The sequence below is a fragment of the Amblyomma mixtum genome, chromosome 5 (assembly GCF_055824585.1).
Source record: "Amblyomma mixtum isolate Tamu chromosome 5, ASM5582458v1, whole genome shotgun sequence".
Lineage (NCBI taxonomy): Eukaryota > Metazoa > Arthropoda > Arachnida > Ixodida > Ixodidae > Amblyomma > Amblyomma mixtum.
Window position 1 is genome coordinate 35,452,305 of NC_143016.1, and position 23,127 is coordinate 35,475,431.

The 23,127-nt window shown below is 47.9% G+C and overlaps 2 protein-coding genes and 1 long non-coding RNA gene across 6 annotated transcripts in view; 1 reads left to right on the top strand and 2 right to left on the bottom strand.

Annotated features, from left to right (window-relative positions):
* The window catches only part of LOC149341747 (uncharacterized), a 17,437-nt gene extending 13,956 nt beyond the window's left edge, over positions 1-3,481 (top strand). Inside the window, exon 2 of the long non-coding RNA XR_016282960.1 lies at positions 2,906-3,481. This is a non-coding gene — a long non-coding RNA (uncharacterized LOC149341747). The remainder of the gene's footprint in view (positions 1-2,905) is intronic.
* LOC149341749 ((3R)-3-hydroxyacyl-CoA dehydrogenase-like) overlaps positions 1-18,173 on the bottom strand; it is a 20,674-nt gene extending 2,501 nt beyond the window's left edge. The window contains exons 1-4 of one of the 4 annotated variants that reach the window (XM_089543914.1): positions 18,050-18,173; positions 2,946-3,122; positions 1,981-2,177; positions 1,296-1,453 (exon numbers count right to left, since the gene is read on the bottom strand). In XM_089543914.1, coding sequence (XP_089400040.1) covers positions 1,296-1,453; positions 1,981-2,177; positions 2,946-3,114 — 524 coding nt within the window. In that variant the 5' untranslated portion in view covers positions 3,115-3,122; positions 18,050-18,173. Of the gene's footprint in view, positions 1-1,295; positions 1,454-1,980; positions 2,178-2,945; positions 3,242-11,962; positions 13,659-14,290; positions 14,352-18,049 lie in introns of those variants that run through there. The other 3 variants (XM_089543915.1, XM_089543912.1, XM_089543911.1) reach the window with 3 other exon arrangements.
* LOC149341750 (uncharacterized) lies at positions 18,091-22,119 on the bottom strand. Its single transcript, XM_089546698.1, has 3 exons — positions 21,268-22,119; positions 18,391-18,397; positions 18,091-18,305 (listed from the first exon to the last, which is right to left on the bottom strand). The coding sequence occupies exons 1-3, from the start codon at positions 21,748-21,750 to the stop codon at positions 18,091-18,093; spliced, it is 705 nt and encodes a 234-aa protein (XP_089402824.1). The 5' UTR covers positions 21,751-22,119.
* Positions 22,120-23,127: the final 1,008 nt, after the last annotated feature.

The window sequence follows — 23,127 nt, forward strand, 5'->3', positions numbered from 1 at the left end:
TACTGCAGTAACAATCTAAGAGCATCAGAAAAGTTTATAAGTTTATTCGTAATTAGTCACGGGCTCAGAGGCTGGTCCGCATGAAGATCATTAGCTTTAAAAAGAATTTTTGAAGCTGGGTATGGAATTGATCGTAAAAACTTCACCGGGGCTTCATTCCAATGCTAAAGTTTTAAAGAGACCAGCTGCGCCGACAATGGAGCTTAAAGGTGCACTGAAGAGGAATCTGAACTCTTCTTTTTACCGCGGGAACTCGATCTACACGTTACGAGCATTCTTAGAAACTTCGAATTATTGTCCTATGAGGCCGATTTCCCGAGTTTGAATTGGATTAAACGTCCCGGCTCCCGCCTTTTTTTGAACTCACCGCAGACGGTAGGAGGAGTCAACCAATGCGTGGAGTGCCTTTCAGGCAGTCGCGTGGCGGCTTCGCTTTCTATTTTATTTTGCCTCTAGGTTTCCGTGAATAAATAGATCCAGTCAGAGACAACACAGCTGCAAATTAATCCCACAGAAATAAAAATACGCGTGGACTCTGTTTTCGCCGATCGCTACGTATCACTCCGCCGATGGCAGAGCAGCAGGTAAGTTCATTTCTGACCGCAGGTAAGGACGTCACCGATTTCGCCATCAATAAGAGTTAAAGCGAAGGCGCCGAGCTCGCCAGTAGTGCCATCGGTCATCGCCCTCACTTTCACAGCCGCCACGTCATATGGCAGGATTGAATTGAATTGAACAAAACTCCCTTTGGAGAAGAAGACCCGAAGCCATTGGTTGGGCAAATGGGATAGGTGTATCGGGCATTTGTGATGCATGGGTAGTTCCGGGTCTTACGGGGTTTATATCATGAGATCGAGTTTACATATGTACATGAAGCTGCACAGAGTTGTGAGTGTGCTGGCGGAGTCATGCGAGATAGAGCCATTTGCACGCTTCTGTAAAAATAAGAACCCGGGGCGAATTTGGAAAACTCTTTGAGGTCGTAGTTAGAGGGTCCTAATTAAAGAATGCATTCACTGCAATTCACTCGTCCAAGACACGAGGGCCAATGCGGTCTTCCTAGAGAAAACTCTCCCCCACCACCCTTAAAACTCACTCCTGCCGAGAACGCGCACAAACGAAATTTACGCTACGACTTTACAGTGCATGTGTGTCGCACTATTATTTGTGCCGAAGTTTAGTGTTCTGTGTTGAGTACACAAACATGCTAGGCAACTACGCATGCGCAGTCAAGTCCTATGCTAGCGAACGTGAAGTCCTTTGCTTCTCTTGTGCAACTGAATCAATGAATATACCTCGTAAAGGTTGACACGGCAGATTTGGAGGCAGAGTATGCGCTGAAACCCGGGTGGTTCTTCCTGGCTGCTGCGCTGGCGATGTTCACTATGCATCCGTCGGCGACCTTTGTTCGCAGCATAGACTGTGCCGCCGCTTGTGTGACCAAGAAGGTGCCCTGCGGTTATCCCCACAGAAGACAATGGGAACTGCTTGTATACTGCGAGCGCCGCTCTTCGGCATGCAAACGCAACGTCAATACAACACTGCCTTCTTCAAACTAATGACAAAGAGGTTGTTTAGGATTGCATGTGCGCCTTTGCCGCATGTTTTCTTCAAACCCACATCTTTTCTGACTAACTGAATATGAAGGCCAAATTATTTACAGGTCACTGTTGCAGCCCCATACAGTACGTGCTGTCGCTTCGCACAAATGTGGCTGCAGCTCGCTGAACCATGAAGATGACGTGTCATATTCTTAAACTTGATGCAACCACGACAACGAAAAGAGAAGCCTGCAGAAGTACTTAATCTCCAGCTCTCGTGCTGCGCATAAATTAGCTCGTTAGCTTACCACACCGGGCATGTCAAAGAAGGCGTTGTGTTATGATCTTTACAAAATTATGAGGCGCAGTACGGGATGATGCAGTTGCATACAAGGAATAACAGGGCAGAGCAAAAGTTCTGAGCTTCGAATTCCCTTACACGGAGGTTGACTCTCATGATTCGGTCGAACTCGTCTACGTCAAGATCCAGGAAGCTCTTTAGAGATCCCAGTATGCCGGCACAATGAACCACAATGGACACCGGCTGATTCTGGATGCTGTCGAAGACCGCCTTCACCGAATTGGGACAGCCGACGTCAACCTGCATCGCCGCATGCTCAGCCGGTCCTGTTGTAGCTAGAAAGAGCGAGAAGATTGTCAATAATATTCTGCAGTACCAGGCCGCACAACTGCAGAGTATAAATGTAACAGTGAGGGCTCGACAAGTGTACGGTCTTATCCCGTGAATAACGCCATAATGCATGCTGCTCAGATGCTTCGTTTGGCATCACATCTAGAACAGGCTAACCACAAAGTCCAAGCGCAAAGGGAAGCATGGAGCAAACATTCGGAGAGCTAGTTTAGACGAACTCGTTTCGATACTTTAGAAACAACATCAACATCCTCTTAACGCTTGCTACACTACGGCGCCTGAAATTGCTTGAAAGAGTGGTACAAAACACAAGGCACTATGAACTTAAGGAGGCAATGCATGCGGAATCGCGTCGCTGGCAACAAGCAAAAAGAGAAAAACATAACGACGAGCATTGTCACACAAATACGTACTCGTGAAGAGACGTTTGCTTCTAAGCTGAATGGTGGAACAACCGATTTTCCGACAAACATGTGCTGCTGAAAATCTCATAAAACAGACGGAAGCAAGACGTAACAAGGCTGAGCATCTATTAGCCGATGAATACACGCATAGGCCTCAGCGTACTAGAATAAAAGTCTGGCTACGCCGTTCCATCTGAATCGATATGTGTTCTGCATTCTCTTCGGGACAAAAGTTTTGCAGCCTCAGTTCACGTAGTGAGATGTGGCCTGATTAAACATCAGTTGGAACTGACTTTCTTTCCCTACAGACTCATACGCGGTTTGTCGCCGAAGGAGCTCCCAGTTTACCTCGCAGAGCAGCCAGCGTCGCATTGGCCGCATCCAGGTCGATGTCCGCCACAACCACCCGAGCTCCCCTCTGGGCCAGGGTGAAGCAGACGGCGCGGCCGATGCCGCTGCCTCCGCCTGTGACCAGCGCCCGACGGCCGCAGAAAGCGTCCGAAGCGGTCCCGTTCATCGCAGCAGCTGCACAGTCCGTCAGATCGTACGATCTGTCAGCTCCGGCTTGGATCCGGCGCACACTTATACCAGAGGTCAGATGCGCAAACAGCAGTCGAGAGCGCATTCAGTCCCGGCGCCACTAAGATATGCGTTTCACGGGCGTGCCAGCTCCGTCCACATCGCATATCAGACGGGTCAGGGATATGTACCTCGCAAAACACCTGTTGCGTTCTTTGGCCTTGCTTCTCGTTAAAGCTGCTCTACATGTCGATCTTTGTGTTTTTGAGAAGACAACTGAACAGTTGTGGCGGCAGTTAATTTGCTTTGTAAAACACAATGGCAGCTGTGAATAAAGAGCCCTTGACAAGCGCACTGCTCCCCGACGTCCTTGGTCTTTCACTCCACTGTCACTAAACTTTCGTTAATTATGTGCATAGCTGAAACGTATGTGTTAAGGCGCAAAGCCCCCAAATACACATGTGTATGCAACCTTAGTCAAAAGTGATACGGTTGCAGTGCTTGCTGCCCCCCTACACGGCTCAAAAACAAGCCGTGTGTTCTGTAGGCGTTGCAGAGCCCCAGTGTTGATGGAATGAATACTTATCATTTAATATACGACGTTTCTCAAACTGAACGTTATCAGTGCAGCCTTCGAACGTAAGTAAGAGTACTTCCTTTATTTATGTTCTTTTTAAAATGCGGGTACGTTCGGCAGTGCCTTCCAGCCGACCAGTGCCGGCCCTGCAGTCCAACTGCTGCCAAGATACGGACACGAAACAAGGCCAAAGCAGAGATAGTGGGCACATACAAAGCAGTTGTTTTTTCAAGAGTGTCCGCGCTCAGAAGTGCGCGTCTGCCAAAGCGAAACTAAAATCAACCACTACATATTTGCCCCGCTCAATGAAAAAGCACCAGTTGAATAACGCTGGACCGGTGATTCTATATACAGGCGGCAAGCCACTGACTTCGTGAACAAAATGAAAGATAATTCTGTTTGTATAAAGCTCACACTTTATTGTTCTAGAATCCTTGATGAAAATGACCCAAAATTTTTTTAGAATTCTTGCTTAAGATGTCCCTGGAGAACTCCCACACTATTCGGCCCGGCGTCGCACAGTGTCTGAATGTTGCAAAGCGGATGGTATTATAACGCTGGGATTCATAAGCTATGAAGCACTTATATGCTGAACAACCAGTCTAAAGAAGAATACTTCGGCAGCAGAGGCCTTGGATCCGCAGTAAGAAAGAGATTCAAAGCTTAGCCGCTCTAACAGAGTTGACAGCAATGCTATTGGCGCGGCCCGAGGAAAGCAAGGAGTAAGATGCCTTTCGAGACCAAGGAAACGTGGACAATGAGGTAGTTTCTCCTCAGCCAAATCACGCGGTTGCTGACGAGTTTCTTTCTGATCATTTTGCACCCTGTTTGCAGGTAACAACATTCGAAACTACTTTGTGGCAGCGGGCTGCGCGGCTCTCCATGGAGTAGAGTGGCCACTGAGGGCTGCTTTACTTTTGCGCTACAGGAGAGAGAGAAGAAAAAAAAAAACACGTGCAGCCTTTTTAAGCGAGATTTGCTAAATCTGAATTCCAGTAACGGTGTGCATTCCCACAGGTGCAAAGCAGAGGTGCGACGAACATAAAATTCTGGCGCAAACCAGATGGGGACCGAAATTCGTAACTTTAAGAAGAGCTGCAATTAAACACGAACACAGAAAGATACAAGGACGAGTGCTCGCTGTTGTCTTTCTCTTTCTGTGTCCGTGTTGAATTACAGCGCTTCCGAAAATGACGTATATGCACCAAATGCAAAGTCGCTTTGGGACGTTAAACCTCGAACACGATACAAAACGTTTGGAAAAGGCAGTACACACTCACACAGCATTCTTTCAGTACACATCTGTTTAGCGCTCGGACTTGATGGTCAGTATGCTGCACTAGAACGCTTAGTTTTCTACTCTTAGGAGAGGGGCGCCTAAGCAGGCTGTTTAAGGCCAGTTTTGACGGTGGCTGTCCAAAAAATCCAAGGTGGTTTTATCAAGGAAAAAGAAGAAAGAAAACAAAAGAGCTACTCGGGCTCAGCAGGGGCAACTAAGTGAAGCGATAACTGCACAAAGAAGATGATGCACTGCGCAAAAACTACAATGAAAATCTCCGAGTACTTGCTGTGGTACGTCCTCACGGTGGCTTGCAGAACAAAGAAAAGACGAGCTTCTCGCGGATTGTAAGACGAATTCTTTATACTGGCCTATGACACTGAGGGAGAAAAAGTTATCTTGTTTAGCAGAGATAAAACAAAGAAAAAATGCTGCCATATTGCCCCTCATCACCACAAGTCCAAGGAACAAAGAAGTACTGGCGTTATCTCGGAAAAGAGCGGGCGGAAGATCAGTCTTAGTCAACCCTTCAACGCAAGAGCAGCAAATAACCGGGGCACTGCCCTTAGGAGAAAATTTATCTTCAAGATAAGAATTTGGGGCGATCATCTTGAAGCTGCAGTCATCCCTTTTTGTTATCTCAGGACGCCCGCCCGTGTCACGTACATGAGATGTCTGCTGGTCAGCTTTTCAGAGTGTCGTGTATGAAGGCCTAAGTACATTAGCAGTAAAAAAATGTCAGTCGATTTGGGTAATTAAGCCAAATGCGGTATGTGCGCTAGCGTGACGTGAATTATGGGCTGTAGATACTAACCACTACGGGGTACCTTTCTACCACCTAACTACCAAGCCAACTTCTTCCGTTTAGCTACTGTGCAAGCATCATTCGAATCACTTCTCCTCCTAACCCATGCTGCTCATTCCGCTTAGCTCGGTGCGCTTAGTGGCGGTTCCCGTCTAATTAGCGCCCCAGGTTCTCGCCTGGTTACCTCCAGTTAAAACTTGTCAAGTAAACCACCTGTAGGGCAGGTGAGAGGTGGCGCAGTGGCACAGGGCAGGTGCTATGGCAGATGTTGCCATCGGTGGTACTTGGGTTGGGTTGCAACCCAGGTTGCTCTTCTCAAGCAGCATCTCATGATTGAATGAGCTGCCGCCTGACACGATGAGCAGGTCACCCACCACCTGGTGAGCAGGCGAGCAGCCTTCCACAAAACCGGCTTCAGACAAACAAACACTCAACGCCCAAATGCGAGGAATGACCACTATAAGTGCGGTAGCAGTTACAGTGGAGCTCAGCACACAAAGGCACACACACTGACACCACACACAAGAGTACGCAGAAACCGGTAACTAAACAATCGCATCATATCACTCCCGTGAAAGAACGATTATTGGGGATACATGAGCCCGCACGAGTTATCTTCCTTCCTTTCCCTCTCACCATGCACCACCGCGGCACAGTGTCTATCGTGTTCAGCTGCTGAACACGATACCGCTGGTTTGCTCTAACTGGCAGCGAAGGCAGCGTTCTGATGCAGGTGATCACACTTAATCCCTAGCATTTATAGGGAGCGGTTGGGGGACTACAAATTATCTCTAGTCTACGCTAGCAAACCTTTAATACAGCATGCTTCGTGCCAAATTGTGCAGCTCTGGAACGTAAAAATCAACCATTCATTCAATCAGCTGAAAAAACTGATCGTCCAGCCTCTCCCATACGTTTGAATTTTAGGATCTCGTGGATGATTTCATGAAAAGGTTTGGCGTAAAGCCCCCTTAGACTGGTCGTGCATAACCTGTCATATCACGCTTTCAAAATGCATAGTCCAGTGCCATCCTGTGCAGTAGAGGCGCCATCTAACCTTATTGAATAGCGACAAATTGAGCAATGAAATTTCCCGTACTGACAGTTGGAGGTCAGGTCGGCCGCGTCTACTTCATGATGTCTATGCGGACACTTCTGTCTGTTCTTTCTATATGCAAAAACAGCGAGAAATGAGCTAGGCCTATTACCACACACATACGCTCACGCGCATGCTCGCACATACTCACGGAAACATGCACGCACACAAATGTACATAATGCGTGTCGTCGCGACATTGTCTCAGATTATAGGCCGGTATCACGAATTTCATTTGCCTTCACGGAGTAAGATAAACAGGACCGCCGACTCCGCCGATAAGAGGGCATCTATTTTTCTACACAAAGAAAGCTTGCTAGAATCATCGTACATGACGGAAGCCAAACGTCACCGAAATGTAGAAAGAAGTATAGGGGAAGTTTTGTTTTTTGAAGCGAAAAGCTTCACTACGAGGGTCGGAGCTGAGCTTTGCGCATGCCTTATGCCGCGACCGAATGACGTCACGCGCAACGCAGCCGCGCTCTACTGCGCATGTGCGCCGCCTTCTCACCGCCGCCACTACTGCGCGCGCTCCTCTCCTCCCTGACGTTTGACCTTTCGTTGTAGCCGCGTGTTTACCACGGTTACTGCGCATGCGCGAGGACGGCTATATAATGCGCTCGCCAGAGAATAGGCGTGCGCATTCACCATGGAAGGAGAAGACAGTGAGGCTGCTGCTAGACGACGCAGAAAAGCTGGGAGTTCGACCGATCCAGAAGAGCTAGCTCGGGAGTTGGCTGAAAAGCAGCGAAGAAATGAAAAGCTCAAAGCTAGAAGAGCGGCCGAAAAGGCCGTAGAGCGGACGCCCGAAGCTTTTCGCTTCTGATATGCAGGCTTAACTGAGCTAAGCCACTGCCAGTTTTTTCCTTTAATTTTTGGTGTTCATCAGTGGGTGATTATCATCATCATCATCAGCCCGACTACGCCGACTGCAGGGCAAAGGCCTCCCTCATGTCTCTCCAATTAACCCTGTTCTTTGCCAGTCGCGGCCACCGTATAGGTGATTAATAAGGTAATTATTTCAAAGATAATTGATAAGAAAAGCAGAAGAAAAAACAACCACATACCGCCGGTGGGATCCGAAAGCACAACCTCCAAATTTCGCGTCCGGCGCTTTGCCAACTGAGCTGTGTCGACGGCTGTCCAATCTTCTGCTTTCGGTGGTATTCATGTCTAGTGTAAACGAATTTTGAGAGAATCGCCGCCGCGGTGGCTCAGTGGTTATGGTGCTCAGCTGCTGACCCGAAATACGCGAGTTCGATCCCGGCCGCGGCGGTTGAATTTCTTTGGAGGAGAAATTCTAGAGGCCCGTGTACTGTGCGATGTCAGTGCACGTTAAAGAACCCCAGGTGGTCTAAATTTCCGGAGCCCTCCACTACGGCGTCTCTCATAGCCTTAGTCGCTTTGGGACGTTAAACCCCATAAACCAACCAACCAACCAAACCAATTTTGAGAGACTTCACCGGCCCCACCCTCATCCGTAGCGGCAGACGTAGTACGTACTTCTTTTTCACTTCTCCCAAACGTGCATCCCTAAAGGAAGCCGAGCGCCAGGCCGGGGGACGCTTGTACCCTTTTGACCGGTGGGTGCCCGGCGGTGGGTTGGTTTCGAACCACCCACCTCCCGCAGCCGAGACGGGCGCTCAAACCACTAGGCAAAGCAACCTGAGCAGCACAAGGCCCACCGCTGGGAGCACCTGCCACAGCAGGGCAGTGGCGCATCGCTTAACCGCTGCAGCACTGCGCCAGGTGAGGTATGAGGACTCTCGGGGATATATGAATGTAAAGTAGATAATGACCTTCTGCATATATGGGAATCAAACCATTACGCTACCGTGTCACACCCTTAGCTTAAGTGTCCCTCTTATTTTTCAGTGCACTAGGTACACGGGCCGCAAGCGTGTGTACTCTTTCAAGAAGGTTTTCGCTTAGTCATGAAGCTTCTCTTGCACCACTTCCTGTGAGTCTAGGTTCGTGGAAAATAGACGACGTCGCAGATTTCTGACTGACGCATAGAGATGAAAGTCGGAAGGAGCGAGATCTGGACTTCAGGGAAAATGTTCCAGTACTCATGACCCAACTTGTTAATTGTTTCAACGGTGTGGGGAGTCATGTAACGCTTTCCTTAGCAATAGACCTCTGTGTTAATGCGAGCTGCTGGCTTCAGCATGTTGACCGGCAATTCACTGAACAGCGCTGTTAATGCTTGTCCCCCTTTCCTTGTAGTCGTCCCGTGTAGGCCTTTTTGCGTACCACAAAACGGAAAGCATAACCCGTCCTACCGATGGATCAGTCTTGCATTATTTTCATCTTAGATGCCGGCTTCATACTCTGGCATTTCGATTACGGCACATATTGATGAGTACAGGTATTCACAGTAATCCAAAACACAAATATTTTCTACATCACAGCTCTGTTGCACAAAAAAGAACCTTTCACAACAGAATTCAGGTTTATATTTGTGTGCCGTCATTGTCCATTAAATACTCTTTCCTTGGTCGGTTCGGATCCCTTGAGGTGCCACTCCGCCATATTATTTGTCACGATAGAGGAAATACTCTTTCCATTGTTTTCTAGACGCACTAGCGTACACATATGTATTTCGCAGGTATGGTGCACAGTATGCACCCCTTTTAAACCGAGATTGATTCGAGATAATGCCAAATTCAGTACTTTTCTTACCTTACGCTATGGGGCAGTTGTAATGATTTTTCGAGGTTGCACATCTGAAGAAAATATTCGTTTGTTTCTTTTAAACTGCATTTTTAATTTATATTGAAATTAAATGCATATCCATGCATAACAGAAAGCATTGACTGAAACAAATTTCGCCGCATAGGCGTCGTATGGGACATCTCTAATATGGCAAACAACAGGAAAACATTGGTTTGAAAAGCGTCTGGAATTCTTCGTTACACGTGAATGTGTGCCGACGATAAAATCCCTGTGTCTTGATATCTTCAGCGAAGTGATCTTTATGAACAAGGCTGCCTGCCCATTTATCTGCGCTGTAACATAAACGCGGCAGACAGACATGATTGTGTGTGAGGGCAATAGGTCCCTGCTGAGTTGCATGAAGATTTTAAACGATTTAGGGTACATCTCAGTGGGCTTTTTTTTTGTTTTGAAGTATTCTTCTACACTTAGTCAGGTTCAGCCTGTGCTATTTAGTGAGCCTTTATTGATCGAACGAAGGATCCATTATGGTTATAGTGAACGAGGCCTACGCTCCTTTTGTGTTTTTTATTTAATGCCTGCATCGCCTTGGTGGCAAAAAAAACATACCTGCACACATTGCTAAATTAAGCACTTAAAGAGTGGAAAATGCATTGTTTGATGCGATTGAGACAATTTCAGGAGATAAAGCATTCCATCCATGAACAGTTCGAACAAAAAAAACGAAGGGCCTGAAGCACAACTCCTAAACGAAAACTCCTTGGCAAAGACGTGGTCCCTTCTCTGTGATATAGTATATGTGGATGGTTTCATATACTGATCTCGAGTTATACCTGTTTGGCAGTGGTAAGCACTATGAAAGAACTTGTGGCAAAGATATTCCCGACGATCCTATAAATCAGGCCGCCCGATTACCAGTTTAGTATTATAGTAGGATACAACTTAAATAATTGAGAAACGATCACGATTGCTGGCAATGCGAAATTTGAGCGCAGCTCTTCATGGCTGGCAGTTGGCGTTCTACGCTGTTAGCCACCCTCCAGGATCTTCCCGGCGCTGCCACGTTCCAGGTGGCGTTTTGCTCTGCTACTTGCACAACCGGTTACGCCGACTACTGCAATGCGGAAGCCAGGAACGGGCGTATAAGAGCTGTGTTCTAAGAAACAGCAGTCGGTAACAGTGAGACATGGTCCGCGACGTCCTGTGTTACTACGCCGACCAATCACAATAGTAAACGGAATCAAATTTTTAATGTTTGGCTGTGTTAAAACAGCCAGACGCATAAAAATTATTGAGCTTATAATTTAGTCGTGCGTTAGCTTCTTGTTTAGGTAACAAGAAAAGTTCTAACAAAAGGACAACTTTTTATATTTTTGTCTTGGAAGAATTCTGTGCGACCGTCCTGAATGTGGGCGGAGCTTCACTTCAGGCTTGAGTTGTATAGGGCTATAGTCATGTTTAGGCGCATGTCATAATTACTAGTTATAAGCCTAACAGCCTTATTTTGAAGTTTTTCCAGGATACTAATTAGGTCCTTTGTGTGTGGGTCCCAGGAAACGCAGGCATTCAAGCATTGATTGCACGTATGTAAAGAATAACTGCTCTTTCATGTCCCTTAGGAAGTGTTTGAAATTGCGCCGTAGGAAGCATTGTATAGATGTTGCCTTATCCCCCCCCCCCCCCCCCAAAAAAAAAAATAAAAAAATAGGTGTCTTGTCCAACGAAATCTGCGGTGAGAAATGCACCTAAATATTTAATCTCTGCGGCTTTGCCTGGAACAACATTACTCACCGTGTATTCAGTACGTTGACGGGTTTTATCTCACGTAAACGTATTTGTTAAGACTAATCGCCATTCCGGAACGTGTACACCAAGTCTACCAAGATGAATGAGGCAGTTGGGGTGTCGATCACCGGCACTGGACAAGAGAACCTTGTCCTAGAAGGGATTGACGGGATCAATCAGAGAAAACTAACGCCACCTCACAACAACAAATGTAAGTTTTCTAACCCAGGCGCATCCATGCATTCTTTAACTTGAATCATGCTTCTGACTCATATTCTACCTAACAGATTTTGTGGCATCTCTAAAAAATTAAAGTTCGATTGTATGAAAAGGTGTTACCTGTATTATCATGCTTTTTAGTACGGGCTCAGCAAGCAGCGCGTAATTGTGACAGCAATTCATTTCAACACTGCTGTTTCAAATCTCGGAGGCCACAAACGATGCGTAGTGGTTAGCTTGAATGTTTTTAGATGGCGCTGCGCTCGCGTACCTGACAACCAGGAAAAAAAAAAGGAAAGCCAGGAAACCGTTTCGACCAGAGAGGAAAGTCTGCTGACCTACAAGCACGCGACGCGAGCATTCACGCATGAACAAACGCCGCCTCCGAGGTCATCGAGGAAACCACTTACCGCACAATGGCCAGCAGACCTTGAGATTGAGTTGTGTCATTTAGCGGCTGTCATCCCGCGTAGGGTTGGTGCCCGTCGTGACCGAGGATGCCAAGAATCGGTGATGTGGCTTATCATTGCAATAAAACAGTGATGGCGGGCAACTTAACTTCTCTCTCATGTAAACATCCAGATTCTCAAAAATGACCGGCGTGGAAAGTTTCACACATTCCGAAACTATAAATAGCCCTTTTTGTCGATCGACCGCAGTTTAATTTAACGCAGAAAGTTCTCCACGCTTATTTCACTTGGTCCCTGTCCGTGTAACCTAAACTGCAACGGTTAGCTAAAGAAATGGTGGCTTGTAGCCAACAGAATGTGTGTAAGTGTCTTCACGTGAACTGTGTATTATACGAAAAAAAAAAAATCATGCGCTTTGCAAAAAGCGCACGCGACAGCAACTTCCAACCATATAGTATTGTAATCTCAAGTTGAAGTGGTTCCAGGTACTTTAAAAATATTCTAGAGCGATATCAGCATATGGTGCATCCTAAAAATTGAAGGCATCTCGGCAAATGCATGGTAAACCGGATGCTTTACCCGCCGCGGTGGCTCAGTGGTTAAAGCGCTCCTCTACTGAGCCGGAGTACCCAGGTTCGAACCCGACCGTGGCGGCCGCGTTTCGATGGAGGCGAAACGCGAAAAAGGCGCCCGTGTGGTTTTGGTTCGCACAACGCTCTTAAGCCTGGCCCGCATGGAGCGTTTTTTACCCGCGAAATCGCGTCGCGCGCCCAACGCCCGCGCCGGCGTCGACGAATTCACTCCCGCATGTTCAGCAGCCGAGCGGCGCGCGCTACGGCCGCGTACGTTGACAAGATGGCTGCGCCCTGCTCGCCCACTTCGGAATGAATACATGTCACCGCTGTATTCTTCGACGCGATAGCTCGCTCAAAAGGTAGCGGTTCGCTTTTACTTCGCACAGCTCGCCCACGCGTAGAGGTATAAGCGATAACTAGCCCTTGTTTTTCAGATAATTTGGCGATTTTCAAGCTCCTAGGCCTAACTAAATACAGTGTGTTTACCTCGCAAGAACGACACCTGGTGAAGCAGTTGTCTAGCTTTTAGTCACTTGCTACATTTTCATCTATTTGCAGTTTTTCTTCTTGGAACGAAAAAAGGCTCGCAATGCACCCATCGTAGTTATCAGTAATTACGGATAAAAAATTTCTTCAACACAGCGTTGATGTGCTTGGCGTCTTTTCACTAGATGGCGCTACCGTTTACGCGGCGCGGCCAGCTAAAAGCGACTCCTCCGAAAGACAACACGCTCCTCGGCCGTTTCGGCCGAGAAACCCCAAGCCCAAGCCTCGGTACTATTGTGAACTAGAACTCGGTACCCTCGGAGCGCCAAATGCCCGTCTTTCCGGGAAGCACGACGCAGTTTTGGTGGTCAAACTACAGTGCCAGAGTACGGCCGCGCATCGAGCGGCCGTGGTCAGAGAGAGCTCACGAGCGCGTCTCTCTCGGCCGGCGTGGCCCCGTCCAGAGTCACGTGACGCCCGCTCCGGCTCTCATTGGCCCTCTGTCGCTGCCCTCTCCCGGCGTCGGCGCGGCGTCGACGTTTTTTTCTGTTTCGACAGAACCCGACGATTTGGCGAAAACGCCCTCTCCGGCGGCAAAAAAACGCTCCGGTGCCGTCGACGCCGACGAATCGCCCGGAAAAACGCTCCATGCGGGCCAGGCTTTAGAAGCTCGTTGCCTCAACCGCCAGCGCGCCCGCCCGCCTTTCAACCATTTCGGCTCCGAAGCACCCTCTGGTACAACTCTTGCTCCATTGGTTGTGACTAGGGCTGTGCGAATATCAAATTTTTCGAATACGAATGGAATACGAATACTTGGTTCCGAATATCGAATCGAATATCGAATAATCAAGGACAGACGCATTTAACCACTACAAAATATGTATTTGAGCACCTAAGAACATCACAGTTCAACTATCAGTGCTGAAATGAGCACAAAAGGTGTGTGTGGCTGCGCAAAAAGTATCGAAGTCTCGAACATTGTTCTTAGAAGAGTGGAAATAGAGAAGATGGCTAGTACACAGCATTGATCAAGGCTAGCTTGCCATAAGCACAAAAGCACGTTGCTGGGATGAAGATAAAAGGTTGTCGTGAAGGAAAACCGGCTCCTCCACATGGTCAGCCAGAAGTAGTTCCCTTCTAGCTGAAACGACTTCTCCAGCCACGGAAAATGCCCTCTCAATTGGCACTGAACTGGCACGTATTGCGAGGTACTTCGTGCACAGCTCTGACTATACCAGCTCGCAGATATAGCCACAAAGAAGCTCACCAGCGCAGTCAGCTACTGCATGGCCCAACGTTACGCATTGCTACGGGCGCCGCCATGTTGTTATGTCTCTGTCGATAAGACTTGCGGACCGCAATGAACGCCAGTACTCGCAATAGAATATTCGGCCAGATACGAATATTCGCGTCGTGTCGAATATTCGAAACAACACGAATACGTGGATTTCGAATCGAATACGAATACTAAAAATATAATATTCGAATTGTATTCGATAATTTGGAATATTCGCACACCCCTAGTTTTGACAAATCGCTTACATTGCCTCACTCGATAGCCGCCGACCGTCTTGCTATCGCCGCTCTCAGCCGCCTTGCGGTTGGTAGCGAATGAGGTATACTTGTTGGAGGGGACGCTCGCATTCACAAACAACCGCATATTCGTCCACACGCTTATCTCTATAACCAGCCTCTGACTCTTTGGAACGTAAAGTTCATTAGCCATAACGTTGGCCATGAGCTCGAGACAGCTTGTTGATGAGCGTGTGATGTGTGTGCTTGCTTGCTTGCTTGCTTTTGCGTCCCACTGGTCACCAGTTACTGTGAGCTCCGTTCACTCCCGTAGAAAGTTTCTAGAGAAACGCCCTACCAGCTTCACGCAAACGCAGGTTGCGCGCATCGTGACACGGCATGCATTGCTCGTCGCTGGTCATTATTCGCTGGTCACTAGGAGCAGCGCCTCAGGCAGTGAACGGAGCGCACAGCGGCTAGAATAACGGGGTAGCACACTCAGGAAGCGCTCAAAGATAAGATCTTCAGAGACAAGCGCTCTACAAACAGGCGCTCGAAACACGAGTGTGTGAACCTCTGCGCGTTGTTTATACGCTGCCAAGCGCTCGTGGGAGGCCTGAACTGAGTTAACCAGAAACTAAGTGTACTCAAATCTATAAACTTAGGGTGGTTTTGGCACTCGGTCCCATCCCGTTAGTTATGCATCGTCTGGCACGCGTTACTATCTGTATACGTGTGTAAGCAGGAGCAATGGGCGACAGTAAGAATCCATTCTGGCTATATAATCCGTTGTCTCGACATACTGAGACCAGGAAACACATTTGTTATTTTTGTTTAAACATACCCGTACTTTTGTATCTAGGCCCTAATTACAGCGGCAATAACTCCAGAAAGCCCAAGTGCAGCAATTCTGGACAAAATTATATTTCCCATTCTTTTTTTATTTCATTATGCCGCATGCGACTTACAGGGTTTAAATTTTTCCCAGATGTAGAGACAGGCTGTCTGGCACGTAAAAGAGAAATTGCAGGATCGGCAATAAGGATATTTCACATCCTCCTTTAAGGATATTTTCCGCAATCAGAAGTATTTTACACCTGCTCCACCTGGCCGCTTTATATGAACTGATCAGGAAAGCGTGACCCCAAAACAACAACGTGCCCACATTCAGCTCGTCGCTTGCGGTCCGATTCCCTTTTCTTGAGGTCTACATGTTCTGCTCTCTGTGCGCTTCGCAACTCTCGCTCTTTCCCCCTCGTCTCATGTCCCCTCCCGAAGACTCCCCTCCTGTCCGCTTTATTATTACTTTTTATTAGTGTCCTCCTTCTACTGGAATCCCTCCGTCTCCTCTATGCCGTGACCACACCGCGCGTCGGACAACGGACAACAAACGTCTCTCAGGATTCTACAAAGGGTCAGCCACATGAACGTTAAGTATCTAAAAATGACGGAGGGCGCTTAAGACTGCTTGCGTGCTGTGAATGCGAAAGCATTTGTGTGTCATCGTGGGCTACTGGTTAACTATATTTTTTAATAGTTAGTATACTAATGTCTCAAAAGAAAAAAAGCTCTCGGGGTGGAGGCCTTTAGGAAAGACCACATGACATACGCGTACATCCCCTGTCAAAAGTATACGGACCAAGAGGTTTAATAACACAATCTGGCGGGCTAGTTGGTGGGAATCCATACGATTTCAGCAGCGCGAACACGGTTAGGAAAAAACAGACAGAAAGGGGGATAGGACAGAGCGCTGAACTATCAACTTTATTTCAAGAATGACCAAGACCCCGCTCTTAAATACACACGCCACGGAAACGCCCACCTGGGGGATCTATCTAATCACAACACAATCAGAGCGCGAACGAGTATATTATCACTTTTTCCCGGGTTATCAAGGATACAAAGAGCATGAGTGCTAACAAAGAAAAGACTAAAAACCGGTGAAAGACATGTAAAAAGCATGGAACAACAGGACTGAGGGTGCATGAAGGTCTGAAGAAAACACAAGCAAAAAGGCTAAAAGCACAGGAATGGCATTGCTACAACACGATGGGATAACACCAACATCGTACCAAGAGGTTTGCTTGTGAGGCCTGCTGCATGCCTCATTATGCGCCCTCAGCGACCGTAATCTCTCGGAAGAGGAATGGTTTCGCGTACTAAATCCTCATAAGCTTTGGACTGCTAAATGTGCTAGGGAGCTTCGCTAAACAACCGAGAAGCAAACCGCTTGGGCTGTACACTTTTTACGGGGTTACATATAAAGCGCCGCTTTAACCAAGCCACCAAGTCACATCCGGGTTCTCACTACAGGTCTGATGATGACATCACTTCTCGTTTGGCAGACGTTACTTGCTGTCCGATGACGTAACTTCTGGTTCCGGGACCACAGTGGCGACACATTTAATTTTCGTCACCACTTTTGGGGTCAACAACGCCGGGCATCCTTGCTGACAAACCATATAAGGCCTTCGCCTTAAAAGGCGAGCGTTTTTCATCACACGAGGCAAATCACAAATGTTGGCAGCAAACAGGCACTGGAATGCAAGTGAAGGCAAGTGAAGTGGTTCAAAAGCAGCTGTATGAAAGCATTCTTGTAATACACTGCAACTGGTGAATGCCTTCCAGACGCTACACACAGCAAGGTAGCTAGGATATGATGATAAACCACAGATATTTAAATATTTTAAATTACTGAGTATTTTAATAATTTACCAGACATTATCATACATGAGATCCCATTCATTTGCACGGGGTGAGGGGGCTGCCACACATAGTACAAGATGGTGACAGGGGACGCGCGTCTTGCATCGCCATATGTGTGTCCCTGTCCGTGGGAGTAAGTTTCGACCAGGTTGTTCTTACCTATAAGTTGCCAATTAAGTAAAAAACGTTTGCTTTCTGCCTTAACCGTCTGCTATTTGCACGAATCAAGGAAAATCCTAGGGATCCTCTTTAGGTACCATGTTTGCCAAAAGTAACCAGGCAGCGGTGTTTTCTTCGCAGCCGTAAAGTGGAGCCCTTACGGCACCCGTAAAGACCAAAACGTCTAGAAAGATAAGTATAAGGGTTGCCTTTACATTGCACACAGATCTAGAGAAACAGCATCCCGAAGGGCTGCGAAAACCATCACCTGTTTAGCGTGTGTTATGCAAGTGCTGCGAGGAGTATAATGGGTGTATACCACGGGCAGTCCGTGAAGGTCTAAATCGAAGAGCGGATGAGGGCCACGACATGCGACGGCGGAGCTCAGTGCCGGGACGTAGACTGCTACGCATACTCCCTAAAAATGCCCGATATGAAGCAACAACGCCGCACTTTGTATCCGCGTATGCACACACAAGCACTCATACAGCCTCTGGCAATATTCTTCAAGAGACACGGTTTTCTTTTCAGCCATGTAGTGGGGTATACCCATAAAGGTTTAATCCCCTGTAAGGTTAAGGGAACCTTGTACGTACACACACTTTACTTCTTTTTGCGCAACTCGGGAGGAAAAAAGGCTGGAACGCACCGTCCAAACCCAGGGGAGGGTAAAGCCAGACACCAGGGCCGCTAGAAGGGCAGGGCCACGGTCTGGATGTACCTCTGCAGCAGCCGGCGTATCAGGATGTCCAGCAAGTCGGCCACCACGTTGGGCGAGACGATGTTGAGCGCTGTGAAGATTGTCGCCAGCAGACCCGAGATGCCGCTGGTGACGCCAGCGGCCAGGCCCTGGCTGGCCACTGTCCGGTAGCCGACTATGCGCGAGGGCTCCTTGCCCCGCAGCACTTGTTGCAATGAGAGAAACAAGTATACGCACAGATAAAAATGGGCCACACGGGAGGGGGAAATGTGTTTTTAATAAACCGGTACACTGTTGCTGTAGAAGAATGACCGGGGGCACTTAAGAGACTTACCTGCGAGCAGTGCGAGAACATTGAAGTTTTATTTCAATTGCGTTCCAATAGTGTTGCAATTCTATTCCAGTTATATTTATATTCTATTCCTTTGTAGTTGCTTCTGTTTTAATTACTAGCACTAACTACTACTGGTTAACATTTCGTATTTTCCTGCCTTTGATAACGTCACACCGTACCGACCAATCATGAGTCGATGAGCCATCTAATGCTTTCGCATTAATGAAGTCTGTAGCAACGGAGCCCTGACGATGCCCTCCATGGAGCTGAACAAGTGCTTGGCTGCGCAAGTCAAGACCAGCCGAAAATTTCTTTCGCTGATTCGGAAAGAGTCATGTGGCAAAATGGCCCAAAAGTTTAAAAACGACTGCATCCTGAAGCCATTTTTGTTTAATTTGATATCTCAGAAAATAAATAATACAATGCACATTGTTTCTTTATGAAAGGTGGCATTGCTGTGGCAGTAATTAAGTCTTAGTCGCATTCCCATTCCGAGAGGGACCTCCTTACTTGTTTTCTTGTTTGTGCCTCTCTGTACACACACTTTTTTGTAATCGACGCAAGCGCATTCGCTCAAAAGTATTTTGTCGCAAAGATAGCGCTACTAAGCACTGCTTTAAAAACGAAACAGTACTGCCGTCTCCTAAGCAGCAGAGCAAAAACAATATGTAAAGCGTACAATGCGTATACAGCAAACTATAGTCAACCTGCAGTTCCCAAGCAGCGCTGAAATCCTTCTCCTGAGCGCCTAAACACTACTGCTATGAGAGGCCCCAGTTTGGCTGGAAAGTTGTAACAATGCTTGCCTTGGCGTTGTCGACGAAACCCAGTTAGCTGACGCGATGGCCACATGGAGCTTCGACTTAAAAACGTAGGCAGGTGGCGTGGAAAAGCCCTGCGAGTGCGTTTAAAAAATGCTTGATCCTTGCTATAGGCTGTGCGTTGAGGTGCTGCTATCGGCACGGTTAACTTCAGTGCAGGTTGCATATAACTTCGAGGCGTGCTTTGTTAAGTAACCCAAACGTTATGCGTGAATGGCAAGTCGCGGGTGGCGGAAAACACGGAAAAAAAAATTGACAGCGGCTTAGGTCGGCTATGCCAGGATATACGTAGTGAAAGCAGGCATGCGACACAGCTGGCGAAGCGAGCGGAGGTGAGCACAACGACGAGGCAAGCGGTGTGACGTCATACCAAACGGCGGCGGCGGCTACGCGGCGAGGCGCGCGGTGTGACGTCATGCCAAATGGCGCGGCGTCCGCCAGCTGCGGCGGTTGTTACGCAACAGCTCAAGGTCGGCGGTCTCTGTGCCTCATCGGAGCACCGCCACAGCGAAATCGCAAGTTCGTGGCCAATGTAGCTTTCGCTACAAAATCGGCCATCGTGCACGAAGATAGCAACATTCGTTCGTAACACAATACACACAGATTGTGGAGGATGCTGGCAATTACATCACTCTCAGAATGCCGGACGGAAGATATTTTTTTCCCTCAACCTCGCATTGTGAAATGCACGGTTTATCGACTGCTGAAGGTGGACCCGCATGTTTCAGCTAACGATTTCTATTCCATTCGTTTCCTCCAAAAGTAAGTCACGTGAGTTCTGCAGCAGCACCCCAGTCCAGCATAAAAGGGAATAGATTGCATTCGGGAGCCCTAACAGCCTTTTGCGCTGTGTTGAACTACAGAAATACAGCAATGCTTGTTATTCGGTCGGTACTACACTGTTTAGAGAGGAATGGACAATGGAAAATCGAATTTATGTCTCTGAGTAGTACTCTCTCATATTAAACCCGACTGGTGAGACACTTGGAGTACTGTTGACGAGGACAAGCTTTAGAGCATTTTTTTTTCTCCTTCGGACGAATTTTTGAGTTTTCGAGCGCCATGGTCATACATGCAGGAGTTTCCCGGAGCAGCTTTCTTCCACACTAAAAACCTTGTATTTTGCGTAACACTGAGCATGTCGATGGAGCCGCGTCATGTGTTCGATTTAAGTTCTCACACTGCGTGCATGCGTTTGTTTGGAAAGCATACGCGAACATACATGCACCCTGTGTATATGTTTATTTAAAGGGACACTGACGACAACTCTGTAGAGATAGTGTTCCAGTAAAAATTTATTCTATACCGCTTTCTAGTTACGCTGACGTTCGTTCAGCAACAAAAGGCACGTATATCGTCCAAAAATTTGATTTAAAAATCTTCTTGCCTGCCGATTCAAACTAGTGAATTTTTTTACCGAAAAGGTCGAGTTGCCGCCGTTTCGAAGTGAATGGCGGTATAGCGTGGCCTCTGGGATCCGCGTTGCAATTCGTTGTCGACGCAGGCATTTTACTTGCGAAATCGGCCGGTGATGGCGACACCTGTATTTCGTTTTGTGACCTTTCCTAGCTCATAGAAGTTCCGTTTACGGTGAGAGCGGTCTCTTTGCAGTTAGAACTTCTCTGTGTCCCCGGTATTCCCTTAAGGTATTAAGGCCGGCTACGCTGCTGCGTGTGCTTCAGCCGGCGGCGTGTCTCGCTCATTTCCGTTAGGAACGTTACCACCAATTACCGGTGTGTCCAAACTTTCACTACTGACGTGCCTGACTGCGTTCTCTCAACAGTATTTGTCAGAAGCAAAAAGTTCACTTTGCGCTCGTGACCAAAGCTGAAGGAGAATTGTGCGGTAGCGCTTTTGTAGCACCCCAGGTGCTCCGACGTTCCAGAGATAAAGACGGGCAGTGTTCGCTCCCCAAGAGCTTCAAACGCGACAAAAGCTACACCAGCCACGCAAACCAGCCCGACATCCCTAAAAGCGTTGTCTTCCCTTTGCATTTCACAACAATAACGTACCTTGGGGACCTCGATGGTGACGTTGGCTGCGACCTTTTCGTAAGACAGCACAAATAGACCACCGGCCAGTCCACCAGGCAACTCCCAGTCGAAGCGGAACTCTGGCGCGTCCAGCGCCAGCGGAATCACCGCCCTGATCCGCAGTTCTTCGCTTGTGCAGTCGCTGTCGATGAGCCCGAACGGCTGCACCGTGTGCACGTTGTAAGCCCGGCCATTCTTGAGCCGCAGCAATCCCAAGTGGTCGGCGTCGCCCAGACGGATGGGCTCCGCTCTGCGGATGACCTCCACGTTGGCGCTGATGATGGTCCGCAGGAGACCCGTGGCGAACTTGTTCCCGCTGCAGAAGAACCCTTCTTGGCGGCGCACGCGCGAGCCTGTGGCGACGGGGACGGGTGGTTGAAGTCCGATAACGATAGTGAAAAGTCTCACTAGTTTATTTGTTGTCGAGTGAATCAGGGCACTGCGTTTCATATTGGTGCTCATTTGAGGGGATGAGACTAGATGTGAGTAAAGGTGAACGCTGGGGAGGAAAACACCACTGATAATTCGTCCAACACCGATACTTATAGCCTTTGCTGCTTCATATCACGATATATCTAGAAGTTCGCACCAACTGCTAGTCTTTATGTCACCGATTCTCCTTTCCGAACTCGACTCAATGGTAGGTTGTCTAAGTTGAAGATGCGTCTGAGCAGATTTAAAGCACCAGCGTCCGTATCCGCTGTGTGACAGGCATATCGTCGTGGGTCCTAACAGGCGCCTCAGGATATGCTAGGAAAGAGGAGATAGAGGCATTACGAAAGTCAGCCTGGGAAAGAGGGAATAAGAACCGTGAAAAAAAAAAAAGTGAACCACCCCCGCCCCCCTTTAATGATCCAGGGAGCATAGTTTCTTTTCGAGCTCTGCTCTCACTCGATCACATTACTTTTGCTTCTCATTATTCTACCCTGTTCAAAAAATAGGACGTGCTGCGGCTGTCAACCACGCGTTTTTGTTTTTGTCTCGCAAAGGAATGCAATGATACAAATATGTAGGCCACGAACCGTTTAGCGCAGGGGCTCAATTGCACGGAAACCATGTGTGCGCAGCTTGAGCAAAGTAAGAAGCAAAAGTAATAGCTGCCGAGGGTATAATGCGATTGCTTCACAATGTCGTTTGTGTGCTGTAATATGCCAGATGTACTTCTAGTTTCATTAGTTTTTTTTCCTGTCTATGACGACCGTATCTATAGAGAAAAACTCAGCGTTTCTATGTTTGTTTATCTAGTTGCCGTTTTAGCGTCTCGTATTGTATCTTTACCAAGAAAAAAAAGTTACCTCTGATAATTACATCATTCAGGGCAGTCAGAACTCGATTGTAATGTTTCTCTCCACATTCATCCACCAGCCCGTTACCTTCCCGCTATTTACCCTATGTTTTTTTTTTAACGCGGCAGCTTTAAAGTCCCCGTTAAGCAGAGAATCCGGCGTCGGTGTTGTCGGCATTGTGAGCGATAACTAGGGCGGCGTAGGGTGGGCAACCTGGGTGGGCAACTATAGATCACGTGACCTTGTGGAGCCATTTCAACCTACCCACCGTGTCGTGAGAAAACTAACCTCACTGGTAAGTGGCACTTAACTCTTTCGCTACCGCGCCCCAGGACATCGTTCGCATATGATCGATTTAAATCGCCCGCGCAAAAACGCTCCTTTTGGAGCGGCGTGGACGTGCTGCGCCATCTAGTTAGCAAGATCAACAACTGCTCTTTCGATTGCAGCCTTGGTTTCAGTGTTTTGTCATAAGGGGGCGCCGTGAAAAATAAAACTTTGAACGGCTTTCCTTTCCTTCCTCCATGGAACGGCCCCAGGTCCACGGTGGAAG